Source organism: Thamnophis sirtalis, unplaced genomic scaffold (assembly GCF_051295495.1).
Source record: "Thamnophis sirtalis isolate CommonGarterSnake01/CBP01778 unplaced genomic scaffold, rThaSir2_p1.2 scaffold_1, whole genome shotgun sequence".
Lineage (NCBI taxonomy): Eukaryota > Metazoa > Chordata > Lepidosauria > Squamata > Natricidae > Thamnophis > Thamnophis sirtalis.
In genome coordinates this window covers 60269389-60287590 of record NW_028261381.1, presented here as the reverse complement: position 1 = coordinate 60287590, position 18202 = coordinate 60269389, and the positions used below count along the sequence as shown (strand labels likewise).

The following is an 18202-nucleotide window of genomic DNA, read 5'->3' as shown; positions in this document are numbered from 1 at the left end:
GGATGTGCGGTGTAATGAGTGGGGCAGTGGCAAAGGGAGAGAAGAGAAAGAAGTGGAAGCTTCCATAATTGCAAGTTTTAAGAGCAGACAGGGTTAAAATTTGACACTCTGGTTTTATCCTTAAAAACCAACCATTTAGACATGCAGCAAAGATATTCAAAGGCAGGAGACTGTCTGCATCCTATTCTAAAGTTTGCATTTTTAAAAAAGATTTAAAAAGAGAGTGTTTGGGAGAGTAAAGAAGTATAAAGGAGTATATATATATGTATATAATATGTCTGAATATTTAATTTCATAATTTTAACCCAAATTATAGAGAATACATTATGTCATCTGCGGCTGTATCTGTTTCCTCTCCAATCACTTCTCCTTGCTTAAATTGCAGTGACTTGCCTTATGCAAACAAAGAATTAATCTCAATTTACTGATTCTTCTGCTTGTCTTGCAAAGCAGAGGCTGAACTCCAGCATTGAGGAAATGGGTTTGGTTAGGTCAGGGGTTGGCAACCTTAAACACTCAAAGAGCCACAAAAGTCCTAACTGGAAGCCCCCAGTTCAATTCTGGAGCCACCCCACTCCTCCTGTGCTTCCCCCCCCCCCCCCAAACCGGAAGCTTCTCTCACAATTGTGGCATGATTGGAATGTCTTACATCACTCTAAATATGACAACAGAGATTAGTTCATTCTTATCAACTTTTAATCACCCAGGTACAGTTTCAGTCAGACTGGTTAAAACCTAGTGTTTACTACAGTATTCCATGTATTCTGACTGGTCTTAGCACTTTCTAAACATGAAACCATGAAGTAATAGTAATAAATTTCAGCTTATTATTAGTAGGATCCAAGATTAATGTAAAATTAAATATGATACAATATGAGTTTATATTTAAAAGAGTTTGTATAAAGATAGTCCTTGATTTATCACAGGTTGCTTAGTGACCATATGAAGTTACAACAGACCCCTCCCAAACCAACAAGTCTAAAGTTCTGATAGATGCCCACCATCACATGACCATCTTTTGGGTGCTCATGACCTGGCCTGTGTTTTCAGGCATTTGTAGGTGCCATGGTCACATGACTTCATTTTACAACATTTTTGCCAAAATCTGTCCCCATAATTTCCATTTGCTGGATAAAAAACATTGAAAAACCAGGTCTCTTTATGACTGTTACAGCTTACAACCAGCATAGGCAACTCCATTATGGTTATAAGTTGAGGACTACCTGTAAAGATTTTATCTTCTTTTGTGAAGAAAGAAAAATAAAAGTTTAGGTAAAAACACCTAGCAGTCGTTCCTAAGAACCAGAGGAATGACCCACTGAATATACGGTCCCTCAAAACAAAGATCTTGAAATAGAAATGCCTTTGAAAAGGAACTTTATACAATAAATTTGTGTGAAGAGAATTTGTAAGGAAGAAGATTCTGCAGTTGCGAGCAATAACTTGGTGCTACCTAATCTTGTGATCCATGCGAAAGGAGCATGAGGCAAATTAATCTGTCATGGATGTCAAGGAGCTGCTGTAGGTAGAGTGAAAAGTCCTTTGAATTATTACGAGCCTTTTATAGAAGTAGTTTTGTATATGCATCTATCTCTCTGTGTTTACGGTATGCCAGTTTTCAAAAAGACCCTATCACTTTAGGAGAGAAGAGCTTGCCGGCCTATTCTTCTTTTTCGTTTGAAGAATGGCATTAATATGCGAGGCCATGAAATCTTGTCTCTCTATGTCATTGATTCAGGAGGCGACAGTGAGTTCCATGCGGCCGATTGGGATGATAAGAAAGTGAGGCACACTTTTATCCGCAAGGTAAGCTAAAAGTACCTGCCGTGCACTGATCTTGTTGAAAATTGCTTTTTTGAATGCTGCTTTTGAAAAACTCTGGGTTCACATTTTACACACTTGTCCAGGGAAGATCAGTGTTTCAAATAGTCTTTGAATACAAGACCAAGATATCTCTACTTGCACTGGAAGATGAAAAACGGTGATCAACAGGAGGGATTTGTTCTTGGAAGGTTTGGGAATAACTACTGGGAAGTGAAACAGGGTTATTAATAAGAAACACTATTGTACCAGTGTGCATTTGGGATTTTTTTTTCTTTTGGTTTTGGATAACCCACTTTCCCAAGTGCTTGCTCCAAAACCCAGGATTTCAAGAAGAAGCAGCTTTTAAAATATCTTGGGAGACAAAAGGCTATTTGAAACTGCATCCCTAGCTTTTCGTTTGAATGAACATGATAGATGATAGCCATATAGATTTGCCTGCCTCTTAGACAGGGGTAGTCAATCTGCCATTCTCCATGTTCAGGCCTACAACAAATACAATCCCATGCTGTTGTCATAGGACTTATAGCATCTGAATTCCAAAAGACTTATAGCATCTGAATTACAAAAGGATAAGAGACAAGGTTAAGGAAACAGTGGTTTTTAGCCCAAAGAATTTGTAGTCAATAATGTTTATATAAAAAAGGAGTGGTTGCAGCAAGCCAAATTCTCTTTTTCCATGCTGTTTTTATGTACACTCAGAGCATATACACCAAAGACAAATTCCTTGTGTGTCCAATCACATTTGACCAGTAAAGAATTCTATTCTATTCTATGTTAGTATAACATTGCACATAATTCTAAGGAGGTCCTTCAATTATAGTGGTATAACTGAAAGGCTTTTTGACTATTTGAAACAATCCATTCTTACACAGATGCACTTTATCTGTTGATTCTCAGGTTTATAGCATTATCTCCGTGCAGTTGCTTGTGACAGTAGGCATCATTGCAATCTTCACCTTTGTGTAAGTATTTCTGAGATCAGTTCTGCTTTTCTCTGGCTGTGAAAGTCTGTCAACTATCCTTCCACGTCCTGCTACAAACCATGATTGAATGGAGGCACGTTTAGTGAGAATAGAAACACTGGATACATGTGCATTTGTGTGCAAGGAGGAGACAATTGGATTGTTGCAGGGCCACCTCTGATGTTTGTCCAAAAGGTTTTTCACCCCCAGGGCATCGTCACATTAGGTGGCAGCAGTGGTTTCCCAGTGCTTTGTTCTTCTTTTTATTTTATAGGACACATCCAGACTCACAGATTAGTAACTAGGTGGGCTCCTTCTGCTATCATTCTCATCATGTGGCACCAACCTCTCCCATGTCATGGCACCTTTGTGCAGTGCATAACTTGCATACCTGCTTGTGGTGCACTTGGCCAGGTTGTGTCTGCTTTCGGCACTTACTAAATATATATTATGTGATTAAATGCGGCTTCTGGCTGAATTTTGACTAGTGTCAGTTTGTTTCTGAAATTTTTATGATACATGGGAAACTTAGTGTAGGTTTGGGTTTGGGGTTGTTGTTGTTTTAAACTGGGAGAAAGAGATTGGAAAATCTCTATTTGGAAAACAACCAGATATTCTTAGAATACCTGAATGGAGAGGGGAACAAAATATTATTTGTTTAAATCATATCTAATTTAACCATTGGTAACTTATTTTCTATGTGATTTTTCAATCTTCACAGTAAACCTGTGTCAGATTTTGTGAGGAATAATACTGCTGTGTACTATGCATCCTAGTAAGTACCATTTTTTAAATCTTATATGCTTAGATGATTTGTTCTATGCTTCATATCTTTATAGCAGAATTGGGAAACCCACAGCTGTATAAAGGTTTTGCAATCTCAACTCCCAGCATTTGTGCCCATTGCCTATTCTGGAAAAACCTATGATAAACTTACAGTTTAGCAACATTTAGAGGGCTAGAGCTTTATACAATTTACCTGAACATTGGCTTAAGTTATATTATGTAAGTTCCCTTTGTACAGAGCATGACTATAGTGATGCATCCATATCTTGGTAGATATGAATGGATGTGTTCTACCATGTACACCTCATGGGAAGCTGGTTACTTCATGCTGGAAATCTTTGCCGCACTCTATAATATTCTTGTTATACTTTCAAGGCAACCTTGACTCCTGGTGACTACCTTTTCATAAGTAGCATGCTATTGCATACTTCCCCTAGCTGAGAGTGATGGCCCAAAGTCCCCACACTGGCTTTTTCCTAAGACAGGACTAGAACTGATAGCATTCCAGCTTCTAGCCTTTAACCACTGTGCCCAGGCACTGAGATAAGGGTAAAGTTAACACTGAATTTTTCCTAGGAAAAGGACATTATGTTAGAGATGATTCTTTATGCAAATGTATTCTGACTCCCCCACCCCCCGGCACGGTGAGTCACGCCGACACAAGATTACTGCTAGACAATTTATTCACAGTAAATTAACACACTGACAAGATTTTGGCAGCAACCCAGACTTCCACAGATAAGAAATACACACCAGAGCTTCTCCAGTTTTAGTATAATAGTTGAATCCTGCAAACAGCCTCCTCCCAAAGTATCTCCTTATATACTCTCTTGGGAGGAACCCACCTGGGTCCAATTATCTTCTGTATCTGCGTAGTTGCTGTCGGCGCTTATCTGCCCGCCTTTGCCTGGCGTCCGGGACCAACTCCCTTAGCTCCTCCCCACTGCTCCAGGGCCTGACGTCAGGGACCAACTCCCTTTGGCTTTCACCACTGCTCCATGCCTCAGGTGCCTCTTGATGGCCAACCAGCCTCTCTGGTCCCTGCTCGGAATCTGAACCGTGTCCAGGGTCCTCCACATCTTCCAGAGCCAACTCATAGGGCCTCTCGCTGTCTGAGTCTGTTTGCAGCTCCAACAGCTCCTGCTGGGCCACAACACAAATGTATGAGACTTTTTCTATCAGAGACATCACACACAAAAAAGGGTTTCAGAAGCTTATATAATCGCATACCATGTTGCAAATTTTTAACTGTATTTTGATAAAAAATTAAATTTGTGTAGTCCTAGAGCTATTAGTATCTTCTGAAGCTTGGTCTGTTTAGGTTAACTGCTAGCAGTAGCTGTCCTTCTAACCAAGAAAACTATCTGCTGCTTTGACCTTAGAGGCAAAGAAGAATTTATCCTGCTTCTTCTATCAGATGATGTGACTGAAAGATTTTCTGAGCTTCTCGTAGTAATTATAAAAGCACTCCCCCCTCCCTTAAAACCCCTTCTTGATATCTACAAAGAGTTGGTGAAAACTGGATGAAACTAAATATGGGACTTGGTCATGACCTCAGGTTGGGCAAAGCTACAGAATAGAGAATACCAGAGTTGGAAGGAAGTTTTCTAGTCCCAACACCCTGCCCATGTAGGAGACCCTGAGAAATGATTAGCCAGTCTTTTCTTAAAAACCTCCAACCCACAACTTCTGGAGGCAAGCCCTTCCACTCATAGTTCTTGTTGTCAAATTTCTCCTCAGTTCAAGGTTGGCTCTTTCTTTGATAAGTTTCCATCCATTACTTTTTGTCCTGCCCTCAGGTGCTTTGGAAAATAGGTAGTCAACTTCTTTATGACACCCTCCTAAATATTGGAAGACTCTTATCATGTCACTCCTAGTCCTCTTTGGCAGACTAGACTAGGGATGTCAAACTCACGGGCCGGATGCATCACACACTTGTCACACCCACCCACAGTTTAGCGAAGAGGGGAAAAGTCACAATACGTCACGTGATGACAACATGACACCACGAGTTTGACACCCCTGGACTAGACATATCCAGTTCCTGTAACCGTTCACTTGACTCTGTGCTATAGCCTGTCACCCACAAGTAATGGGATAAAAGCTAACATTAAAAAAAAATATTTGCAGTGAGGCCAAACTCTGCTGAGACATACAGGATGCAAAGAAAAGCACAGAGCACTTCTTGATGTTGAAGATGTGAGGCAAAGTGCTCTCAAGTCCCCTGATAATACCACGGTGTAGAAGACTTGCAGAATGATTGTCCATGGGCTGGGCTTTGTCATATTATAGCCATTGTGTTTTTGCAATAGCTCTTGCCAAGGATGTATCGAAAATAATATAATGCTTGTTTTACTTTCCCAGTGCTGTTTTCCTGGTCACTTACCTGGTGCTGGTGTGTTGTGAGGGCCCACGGTGAGTTAATGTTAGATATATTGGCATTTTGATTTGAGTGTGAATCAATTCACTTTACTTGATTTATGTTAATTGATCAATACTTTTTGACATAGATGGACATCTAAGAGCAGAAATCGTAACATACGTCTTGTATCCCCTTGAAATAACCCTATTGCTGAACTGATCTGGTTTTGTTGATTTCTATGCAGGAGACGTTTTCCATGGAACCTCATCCTTCTGTCTGTCTTTGTAAGTGAATGCTTTTGTTGTGAATTTTGGCTGGAATTACATAAATTTCCCTTTGGTAGGATGGTTGGATTTTAACAATGTTTCATTACTACAGTAAGGCATTGTTTTGCCCTCTTTTTGAAATATTGCACTGTGCTTTTCAGTTTCCCATGTATCTCAAAAGTGCAAATAAGGCCAAATTGAGAGGTTCAAAGTTGAAATCAAGGACTATAGTATTAGGGCACAGATCCAGCCATGGCCTGAAAGTAGAATGAGATGGATATTTAGGGTGATGCATTTTTGACACTGAAATGGACAGCAGTAAAACTAAGTACTATGGACTAAAAAGGTCATAGAAATATTGGTTTGAGAGGGGGGAAATCAGAGGTTGCTAATGGTAATAAAATTCAAGGATAATACAAATTTACCCTAAAACCAAACAAAAATCCATAATATGAAATACATACTGAAAAATAGTAGCCATCAAGTCAAGAATTGCTTCAAGATAGTAGTCAGCACAGACAACCAGTATCATCTTGGATAAAGAGAAGTTTTCCTGCATGTACAGACAAAGGGAGACATTTGGCCTGCCATTTGAAATCTGATGTTTATAAATCAAACAGACTAGATAGTAGAAGCCAAGATTATTGGTGTATATGGGTGCCTATGTGCATGGGGACCAGCTGATCATCATTTTCTTGTTCTCCCTTAGACACTAGCGATGGGATTCATGACAGGAACCATTGCTAGGTAAAGTACAACAGTAGTCTATGTTTATTCTGCTTCTGTCTGCTCAATTAATCTTGGTTTCTGTCTAAATATTTTTAACATATAGTTTGTGAAAGGCTATCCAATACTTCTATGAAGAAAACAAACCTCAGTTCTGGGTACCCATTTAACCAACATCTTTGTTATAATTGTATTCAACACTTCCCTAGCAATTCAATTTTTAGAAAATAACTTTACTAAACAGATCCCTAAGGGAGAATTGTAGATAAAATGATGCCCCCTTTTGCTATATAGGGAAGTTCCATTTCCATAACAGCTCTTCCCTCATTTGTATCTCTTGGTTGACAGGGAGATGATACGCACATTGTTACTACTGTGTTCACTTCCATTTTATCCAAAATATTTGGGTGTGTCTTCAGATCTTTAAAAAAGTGAAGAAAAATCACCCTCCTGATCTGAGATGCTGCAAATCCTGAAGCTCTGAAGCAAGCTTCTTTCTTCTCTTTAGAGAGGAAAGGAAATAAGCAAGTGATTAGCCATCCACTCACTGATGACTCAAACTGGCTAGTAAGGTTAAAAGCAACAAAGAACCAAATAATTACAATCCAGGGAGGAAAAAGAAAATGGGAAAAAAGAACATGTGTACATCTGTAGTGTTGAGGCCAACATTCATTTCACAATTTATGTAACATTCTGGGCCTATGTGTGGAGGAAGAGACAGGCCTCACCAGCAAGGTTGCACCATTTAGATCTGAGGGGGAATACTGTTCTGCAGGACAGAGAAAGCATGCTTTGTAGATCCTATCACAGTGTTGGTGAACCTTTTCAGCACCAAATGGGAGAGCTGGGGGAGGGAGGTGACGCCGGAAACCAGAAAAGCAGCTCCCTGGCTCACACACGTGGGAGTGCCAGTAACTGGAAGAGCAGTTCCCCAACATGCATGTATGTGCTGGGAAGCCAAGTTTCTGGTGCTCATGAGTATGCAAAGATCAGCTGGCTGGCGCACATGCACGCACTGGAAACCAAAAGCTAATCTTCCCGGCACACACATGCATGTCGGGGAACTGCTCTTCCAGTTACTGGAACTCATGTGCACATGAAGAGTAGCTGGCCGGCGTGCATGTGCATGCCGGAACCTGGAAGTTGCCTGGAGAGAGGGCTCTGCATGCCACTTCTGGCACACATGCCATAGATTCACCATCATGGTCCTATCAGATGGTACTTGTTAACAAATGGGACCTAGAGCAGGCCGATCCCATCTAATTTTGTTAAGTGGAGACAATGGGCGATAGATCCTTAAATCCTGGTTCTGTGCGAGATCTGGTAGATGACAATCAGCACCTTAATTTTCAACTGAACGTCTCAAAGTCATCATTGCAGTTCACAGAGAACTGCAATGGTATTTTGTGAACCTACTCTATGGCTGCATTCTAGATTTGTGTAGTTTTCAAGCGGTCTTCAAGGGCAGCCCCACATAGTACATTGCAGTAATCCAAGCAAGAGGTTACTAAGGAATTCTAGCAAAGAAGCTCTATTCTCAAATTGAATTGCCTATTTCATATTCCACCATGCATATTTATTCAGAATCAGGATATAAGTGAAAGAATCTCAGGTATCCCAAATTGTGTATGAACCCGAACAGACAACTTTGCCTAAAGTGCCGTTTTATTACTATATAGTTCCTCCATATCTAACTAAGAAAATAACCACTGAAATTATCATGTGATGAAATTATTCTATTTGACTTTTTCTTTGCAGCATGTACTCTACCAAGGCTGTTCTAATTGCTCTGATCATTACAGCGATTGTGGCCATAATTGTTACCATCTTCTGTTTCCAGACAAAGGTGAGAAATGTCTTTCTCTGAGGCAATATCAGTATGGTTTGATGATACATAGATTGGATTCCTCCACTGTGACACAAAAAGTTTCTTGTCTCTTTTTGATAAGTGAAAGTTGAAAATCTGTGCTTTGGATGGGCTGTATTTGGATCTTAAAATTTGGCTGATTCAAAGTCAGAACCTTTCTGCTGGAGATGAAAGATGGCTCAGATTCAAGGATTTCATACACTTCTATAGAATGACTATGCAAAAAAGGCAACTGTCTTATAATTCCCAATATACATTAAATATAATGAAGTTCCTTTGCCATTAGGAAGAGCATATGGTCAGTCTCAGCAATGTAGAAATAATGAGAACACTTTCTAATATATTTTTTCAATGTTCATCACAATCATAATCTTCTCAGTTTAAAATAATATTTAGCAGGCATAGTAAAATGTATATGAAGTATTTATTGTATTATGGTTTTTTTTTAAAAAAAAGTTCCCATTCCTTCCAAGATTCTTACATAGTTTCAATGTTTCTTTAAAAATTATTGGTTGCATAATACATATGAGAACAAAAACTTAAAAAACTTCCTCCTACACACTTTGCATTTTGTGTACCATTTCAGTAGGGTGTTAATGTTTCTATGCATATGCATGGGCACTTTTTACATAATGGAGTGGTGAAACTAAGGAGTTTCCTACAAGGGACACTAATACTCTGTGCCCAAAAGGTGACCTGCTATCTGCCAACTTCTCCCAAACCATGTCTTTTTTTCATTGGCAGGTGGATTTCACATCCTGCTCTGGTTTGTTCTGTGTGCTGGGCATTGTTGTCATGGTGACTGGAATTATCACAGCCATAGTCCTGTCCTTCAAATACGTAAGAAATTATTAGAAATCTAATAGGTTTGTGGTCAATGGTCATTTTAGATCAGGGGTGTCAAACTCAATTTCATTGAGGGCCGCATTAAGGTTGTGTTTGACCTGGGGAGGCTGGGTGGACGTCAGAGGTGGTATTCAGCAGGTTCTGACCCGTTCGGGAGAATGGGTAGCAGAAATTTTGAGTAGTTCAGAGAACCTGTAAATACCACCACTGACTGGCCCTGCCTCCATCTGTTCTCTGCCTCCCGAGTCCCAGCTGATCAGGAGGAAATGGGGATTTTGCAGTAACCTTCCTCTGGAGTGGGGAGGGAATGGAGATTTTACAATATCCTTCCCCTGCCATGCCCACCAAGCCACACCATGCCCACCAAGCCACGCCCACAGAACAGGTAGTAAAAATGTTTGAATTCCACCACTGGTGGGCTTGGCCAGGGTGGGCCTGCGGGCCTTGAATTTGACATCCCTTTTTTAGATGTAAGACCTTGAAAATTTTTATTGCATTTTGAAGGGTATTCCTTTCCTGGAATCTCTCCTAAAACAAGGATATAGTGGTTAACATGTCGCTTCTGAACTGGGATACAGTTTCCAAGTTCATTTATCCCATTTTCAACAGCACAGTCTAACCACTATGATTCTCCCACAGTATGGAGATCAAAACAACACAATCTTATGACAGCTTATAAAGATTAATAAATAAACAGAAGCATATACTATTTCCCACAGCAAAGATGTTTAATGTTGATGTTTAATAAATGTATAGGCTGCCCAATCCCGAAGGACTCCGGGCGGCTTACAACAATACATTTAAAAATAGAAGTTAAAAACACAAAAACATAGATTAAAAAAACCACAACATACACCCAGTCTGATCTGGGCTGGAACTCAATCGTGAGTTCAACAGCCCGGGGCCTGCCAGAATAGCCAGGTCTTAAGAGCCTTACAGAAGGCCATGAGAGTGGGTAAGGTCCAGATCTCTGGGGGCAGTTTATTCCAGAGGGTCGGAGCGGCTACAGAGAAGGCCCTCCCCCGGGTAGTTGCCAGACAACATTGTCTGGCTGACGGCACCCAGAGAAGGCCCTCCCTGGGCGATCTTATCGGTCGTTGGGAAGTATGTGGCAGAAGATGGTCTCACAGATATCCGGGTCCTAGGCCATGTAGGGCTTTAAAGGTGATAACCAGCACCTTGAATTGTGCCTGGAGACCAATGGGAAGCCAGTGCAGCTCACGGAGGATAGGTGTGATGTGGGTGTACCTTGGTACACCCAATATCGCTCGCGCGGCTGCATTCTGGACTAGTTGTAGTCTCCAAACACTTTTCAGGGGCAGCCCCATGTAGAGCACGTTACAGTAGTCAAGCCTCGAGGTAACAAGGGCTTGAGTGACCGTGTGAAGTGCCTCCCGATCCAGATAGGGCCGCAACTGGTGCACCAGGCGAACCTGGGCGAAGGCCCCCCTGGTCACAGCCGACAGGTGATGTTCTAATGTCAGCTGTGGGTCCAAGAGGACCCCCAAGTTGCGGGCCCTCTCTGAGGGGAGTAGGTTTTCACCCCCCAGGCATAAGGATGGACTGATCGAACTGTCCTTGGGAGGCAACATCCATAGCCACTCGATCTTGTCAGGATTGAGTGCGAGTTTGTTCACCCCCATCCAGACCCTGACAGCTTCCAGGCACTGGCACATCACTTCCACCACTACACTGAGTTGGCACAGGGCGGACAGATACAACTGGGTATCGTTCGCATATTGGTGGTATTTGATCCTGTGCCGGCGAATGATCTCACCCAGTGGCTTCATGTAGATGTTAAATAGGAGGGGGGACAAGATCGAGCCCTGTGGCACCCCATATTTAAGGGGCCTAGGGGCCGACCTTTGTCCCCCAACCAACACCGACTGCGACCTGTCGGAGAGGTAAGAGGAGAACCACCGCAAGACGGTGCCTCCCACTCCCACCTCCTCCAGCCGTCGCAGAAGGATACATGGTTGATGGTATCGAAGGCCTCTGAGAGGTCAAGGAGCACAAGGATAGAGGAGTGTGCTCCATCCCTGGCCTGCCAGAGATCATCAGTCAGCGCGACCAAAGCAGTTTCGGTGGAGTATCCAGGCCTGAAAGAGAAGCACAGATGGTTAAATTGACTTTTTTATCCAAAGAAGAGAATATATTTAATTTTGTTTCTATTTGGAAATTGCTTCCGGATTTTATGTTTGCACTGGGGGGGGAAAAAGAAACTTTGATTTTGTATCTGCTGTTTAGATAGGTCTGTTGCTATAGAAATGCCTAGTGTATATTGTTGTGTAAAAGTAAAAAGTTGAGTTTGTAATGTTACCTTCTACTATGCTAAAGAGAGTTGGAAGTCGGTGTCTTTTTCTTTCCTTTTTCCTCTTTACACCATGTTTTCTCCTTTCTTCTTTTTCTCTTCCCTTCAGTTTTCTATTACATTTTAAAATTTCTCTTTGTATTTTATACTTCAGTAAACTAATAAAAATGTATTATAACAAAAACCCAGCAATCTTTGTATCTACTGCTTTAAGAGAGCACTCTTAAGAACAAACAGGGAGACAGGATCTATTGTTGAGTAATTAATAGCCTTAAACTTTTGTCTCTGAAAATGAGTGATGAGTTTGATAATAGTTTCCTTCTTGTATTATTTGTGCTGTACTCTGGAAAAAATCTGTTGTTACAGTTAATTCAATTCAAACCACTAAATACATGTAGATCACATTCATTTTTTTCTTCTTCTTGCAGGTTCCTTGGCTCCATATGCTCTATGCATCTATTGGTGCAATCGCTTTCACCCTGGTTAGTAGGAACTTGCCTTCTGTTGACTTAGTTATCCATCAGTGGTGGGTTGCAGGCGGTACCCCCCGATATGCACATACCAGTGCCTGCCAGAAGCAGCAGCCACCATACCGGAACGGTGCTTTGGAGGGCCCGCCCGCCCTCATTCCTTACCTGTATTTGAAGGAAATGGGCCATTTGTGCCTGCGTGACACTCCGCCGAGCAGCTGGAGTGTCGCAGGCAGTGGGTATGCATACGTGCTCAGCGCACATGCCTGTGGTACATGCCCGGCTCCCGTTGTAGTGTACCAGTTGCAATGGGAGCCGAAACCCACTACTGTTACCCATCCTCTGTCACACAAAATAAAAATTAAGCAAAATATGTGCAAAACTAGAATTATAATTAAAATCATAATGGAGAAAAGGAGACAGGGATTTTGAATAATGGAATGAATCAATATGCTGTGATTACAAATAGAACTGGAATAATTTTCTTTTATTACTCTTTGCTGCATCTACTCTTTGCTGTGTAGATTAAATCCAAGTGCCGGAATAGTAAATTCTGGGTTTATTTTTACATGATTCTATTTTTGGCTTCAGAATTATACTATTCCCAAGTGTCTTTTGAAAATATTTTTATCCAGTTGTAACTTTCCTGTTGTCTTTAAAGGAATTCGTGCTTGTTTTGTTTCAATTAAATTTTGTTTGTTTGTTTTGAGCATTTTGTAAAAACTTGCATTTGAAATTTGGAGGAATGGGATGGGGATGCAGAAGGGAAATGGCTCTTCTTTAAAATTGAATGGAAGTAAATATGGAGAGAGAGAAGAACTTTTGAAAACTCTTGGATAGATTTAGGCATCTGCCCTTGCCATCCTGCATCCTTTCTCCTTTTGACCTAAAGATATTGGGGGGGGGGGGTGTTCCTTCTTTCGTGATGCAGCTCTTGGCAAGGAGAATGTTTTTTTATTGTTGAATAATTTGTTGCCCCTTATAACTAACTGTTACCTTGTGGCTTTTTACAGTTTCTTGCCTATGACACTCAATTGGTTTTGGGCAACAGGAAGCATACCATCAGCCCTGAGGAGTACGTCTATGGAGCCCTCAAGATCTACACAGACATTGTTTATATCTTCACCTTCCTCTTGCAGATTGTGGGCAGGAGCGATTAGATGGATGAAACTATTTAAGACTTTTGACAATCTTCCCCAGAGATCAGGAAGTAACACCTTTCTGGCTCTAATGTACTGTTATGTGCTTGCCTGCAGTCCATGTATAAATGCCAAGAAAGGATTCACAGAGTGGACCCAGAAACATAATGAGGAACCATATATTGTATTCAGTGAGATATGGATCTTAATCTTTTTGTTTTGCTTCTGCATTTCCACATTTCCACATTTAACTTGTGCCCGGGAATAATGAATGTAGTATGTATTACCACTCTGATATGATGTATTGCAGTCTTTCAACTTACCCATTTATTTGTATTTTTGTCAGCCTTTAAGGTGCAGACGATTCTTCTAATTAAAGAAAAAACCTATTGTTACAAGGCTCTATTACATAAGTGCAAATAAAAAAATATATTTTTGAATTAGGCTTTTGTGTATTTATGTAAGGAATCATCTGAATTATCTGAAGGAGAGGTTTATTTGCCTTGCCTTGAAGGAGGAATTTACTGTGTGATTGGAAACCAATAACCAAGCTTATTGAAGTCCTTATTCACAGTTTCAGTTGCATTCAAGACACAATGAGTATAGCCACTCCTTTGTCAGCTTATATGGCAACATTAAAAACTGAGGGAATTGGAACAAGCAGACATAGCCCAATGTCTTTTAGGCAGATTTAAATTTTTGCTAAGGCATATTCCTGATTACCTATGGTTTAGCTTTGTTTAGTGCTGAGCATAATTCTTAAACTACGGGTCCTTTTTTTACTAGAAAAACCTATTTTGGCCAAATTTCCTCTCCCGCCCCCCATCTTTCTCTCATTCCTTCCTTCCTTCCTTCCTTCCTTCCTTCCTTCCTTCCTTCCTTCCTTCCTTCCTTCCTTCCTTTACTTCTTCATTGTTCGATATGGTGCTTACTATCAACTTCCAGAGTCATCTGCCAGGGTTCTCAGTCTACTTGTCTCACCTTGATTAGCAATGTGGATTGTAACCCAAAGAAATAAGGATGTGGGCAAACAGTATCATCATGCAAAGAGATGGGCTATTCAGGAGATGGTTCCAACACTCCTCCAAAATCTGGAACTAACATTAGTAACTGGATTTTAAGAGAGACATCTAAAATGATTCTCACTGGGATGCATATCATAATCATAAATGTGTGGTATGTCATTTTCTCAAACAATAGGACAACTTGCAAGTTTCCACTAAATGCTAAGATTAGTAGAAGACAGTTGTTGCAATTACATTTTTTGGATACATCAAGGGGTTTTCTGACCAGCAAATTACTGCATCAAGTTTTGACTTTTTGACTTTAGATAAATCTTTGAAAATATAGAGGGATAAATGTGGAATAAAAAGCAAGGGCAATGGAGAACAAAACCCAAAGTCTTTAATAATTGTTTCAGTTTGTAGGTTGATTAGAGGATTTAAGCACATGCAATATAATTCTTTTAACTTGACAATTTACCACTGGATGGACAGCCAGTGTAGGGAATGTATAAAGATGTTGATTTGAGATGAACTTTGGAGAGAACCAAGTTATGACAGCTTCTCCCTGCTTACCACAATAAACAAAACAGTCTTCAATGTGTCTTGGCTGGTTATTGGCCAGGCAAATTTGCCATTTGTTGCAAAGTAAAGTAGTTGAGAGCATAACATTGAGGTACTCCATCATTTAGGCTTAAGACATCAAATGGCTATAATAAAACAGTGTACGCATGTAGGTAGTTCACAGTTGAAATGTTGAGATTTGGGTGTTCCTTGCTTACTTTTTTCCTTGCCAATATTTAACGGCCAAAACTAGGGAATATCAGTGCTTTGCAGGAACAACCACAGATCACACATACAGGCAGGCTAATCAGTAATAGGCATAAAACAATTCTGATTAAGATACTAAGTCAAACAGATTGGCAATGAATGATTGGAAAGAAGAAAACTGAACTGAGTAAAACGTCAACATCCCAGGTCTAACAGTTGTTGCAATCGTTCTGCATTGCTTACACTATCTTTTGATTTAAGCCATTTGGAATCTTAAGGCTAAATATCTCAAGAATCCTTAATATCTCTTGGCCTCAACACTGCACAGAATCGGGTGCAGCCTCACAATTCTTTGTTCCGAAATCCTATTGAATAGGAGCTTGCAACCATTACTTTCGCCTCTTAGAGGCACTGGAGTTGCATCTCGGGGTTTCGCTTTCTCTCTCCCCCACCCCAAAGAAAAGCAATAGGAAGTTGATCGAAAAGTCCCTTGAGCGGGGTTCCCCACGCAGGCATATTTTTGCTCCCCAGTTGTCTGAATTCCACCAATCCACGATCGACCGCAATTTAAAAGCAGCAAAGAGCTTCCGTGGAGGCCTGGAGGAAGGGACGCGCCGCGGGTAAGGATTCTGGTAAGGAATCATCCAAACAAAGGTTACTATGCCTAGGAGGAGGAGGAGGATGGGAGCCTTTCGCCTCGGCGTGAAGAGCTGGCTCTTTACTTCTTATCTGGGATTCGAGAACGATCCCAGAGTTCGATCAGGTTCGATTCCACGGGGGTAGCAACTAGGCTGCCGTTACTGGAGCTTCGCAAGTAAACAGACCGTACTCGGTGTCCGTGCGCGATCCCTTTAGACTGGGTGGTACGTAACTTATCCTGCGGAGCGGGGTAAGAGGTGGCAGAAGTTGCCTCATGTAACGGATGCAACTTGAATTGGGAGCCTACGGTGGATTCAGTATTGGGCTCCGTCGCTCTTTTCTCGCGGTGCAGTCCGTTAAATTAAAGATTAGATAGGGATGGAGGAGTTCACTCAAAAGGCATCTTGTCTTTCCCTCTGTAACAAATGTTGAACTTGGGGAAAGGAAGGAGGGGAGGGAAGAAGTAGAGTGAGAGAAAAAAGGAAAGAGAACCAACAGGAAGGAAATTCTGGTAAAATACCACTAATGATTTACAGCAATTGCATGATAACCACTGGTTAGCAAAGTTAGATGTGGTGGTAGCAAAAAAAAGGTGGGGAGGGGGAGTCAGGCTTAGTCATGTTAGACTTGCATTAGGTTGTCCCAGGGACTCCTTGGATAAAGGAACACAACATTGTTGATTCTCAACACAAGGATGGGTAGAACTCACAGGCTAAGAGATGGTTCCCTATAGAACATTATACAGTGCCAACAGATTTTGGGTCCTAACTTTGAAATCTTTTATCAGAAGATGTTTAAATCTGATACTTTGACAGCTTCTTTTAATGAAGTTTATCCCAGATAAATATGAATTATACAAGTGATTGGCCTGTTTCCTTACTGAATCTGATTGTTGGCATACACCTATATATTTTTATTAGAGATCTGAAGTTTAAAATGTAATATTGGTTCCTGTGATGTAATCAGTACAGTAAAGTTTCTTTTTAACAGACATACGCTTGTTTCATGCATTACAGTAATTTTATTCTGGAAGGTTCATGGGATTTTCTAGAAGATTTTTCGAAAGTGTAAGAGCATAACAGAGTTGGAAGGGACCTTGGAGGTCTTCTAATCCAACCCTCTGCTCAAACAGGAGGCCCTATACCATTTCAGACCAATGGCTGTCCAATCTCTTCTTAAAATACTTCCAGTGTTGGAGTACCCACAACTTCTGGAGGGCAAGATCTTCCACTGAGTAATGAATATGTATATGAATTATCCATCCTTCTGAGGTTGGTAAAATGAGGGCCCAGATTGTTGGGGGCAATATGCTGACTCTGTAAATCACTTAGAGAGGGCTGTAAAGTACTGTGAAGCAGTATATAAGTCTAAGTGCTATAATTGCTATATGAATGGTTTGGAAATTGATAAGAGAGCAGTAGAAACGGATGTTGAACATTCTTATAATTGTCAAGAAACATTCAAAATGTAAGTCTGGAAAGTCCTGCATTTGTGATCATATCACAGCTGCAGATTTTACAACAGAGATCCCTCCAATGACACTTTCTCTTTCTCACTTGTGTGATCTGATATTTATGTGTGGTCAATTTCAGGAGGTAAAGCTTATTGGGTTCAATCCTTATATCTAAAGTAGTTGTTACCCAAGAGGAAGCATGACGAACAAAAATCTGAAATTTGGGTGTATGCTTCATTTTTACTTTTGCTTCCTTAAAATGGAGTTAGAAACATTCTAACCCACAAGTATGGTGGGGGAGGTTTCCTCAGTTGCTGTGATTTCATCTTTTTATGGCAAGTAGACAATAGGTCACAAATAACTGAAAATAAGTGAATGTACTGAATAGATACTCATATTTATTTAACTGGCCTGTTTTTCTTTCTTTTCATTTCTTTTCATTTCTAATAGGAGAAACATGCCGGTAGGAAAACTGTGACTTAGGACTGTAAATAGAGGGCCAAACTAGACAGGAAGTGTTAAATGCATATTTTTATTTAGAATTGAGATGAGGCTGTTACTGAGGTTTCAGTGTACTAATCCGTGGATAATCAATTATTTTAAAAAGGAGTAGGTTCAGCCATTGTCGTAATTTGTATCCAGATAAATACATAAAGCACTGCTACAATCATGCCTAGGAGATCTACTATGGAACCATCCTATCACAACTACAATTGCCATTTTTTATCATAGATAGGGTTCATCAATGTTGCCCTTTTTCCTCCTCTCTTAACAGGTGA

General features: G+C 40.6%; 1 protein-coding gene across 3 annotated transcripts in view; it reads left to right on the top strand.

The window, feature by feature from the left end:
- LOC106549203 (protein lifeguard 3) overlaps positions 1 to 13999 on the top strand; it is a 50458-nt gene extending 36459 nt beyond the window's left edge. For all 3 annotated transcript variants that reach the window (XM_014066787.2, XM_014066789.2, XM_014066788.2), the window contains 10 exons: positions 1739 to 1806; positions 2722 to 2786; positions 3508 to 3561; positions 5937 to 5987; positions 6179 to 6218; positions 6910 to 6947; positions 8685 to 8772; positions 9538 to 9633; positions 12379 to 12432; positions 13434 to 13999. In XM_014066787.2, the coding sequence (XP_013922262.1) occupies positions 1739 to 1806; positions 2722 to 2786; positions 3508 to 3561; positions 5937 to 5987; positions 6179 to 6218; positions 6910 to 6947; positions 8685 to 8772; positions 9538 to 9633; positions 12379 to 12432; positions 13434 to 13580 (701 nt within the window). In that variant the 3' untranslated portion in view covers positions 13581 to 13999. The remainder of the gene's footprint in view (positions 1 to 1738; positions 1807 to 2721; positions 2787 to 3507; positions 3562 to 5936; positions 5988 to 6178; positions 6219 to 6909; positions 6948 to 8684; positions 8773 to 9537; positions 9634 to 12378; positions 12433 to 13433) is intronic.
- The last annotated feature ends 4203 nt before the right edge of the window (positions 14000 to 18202 follow it).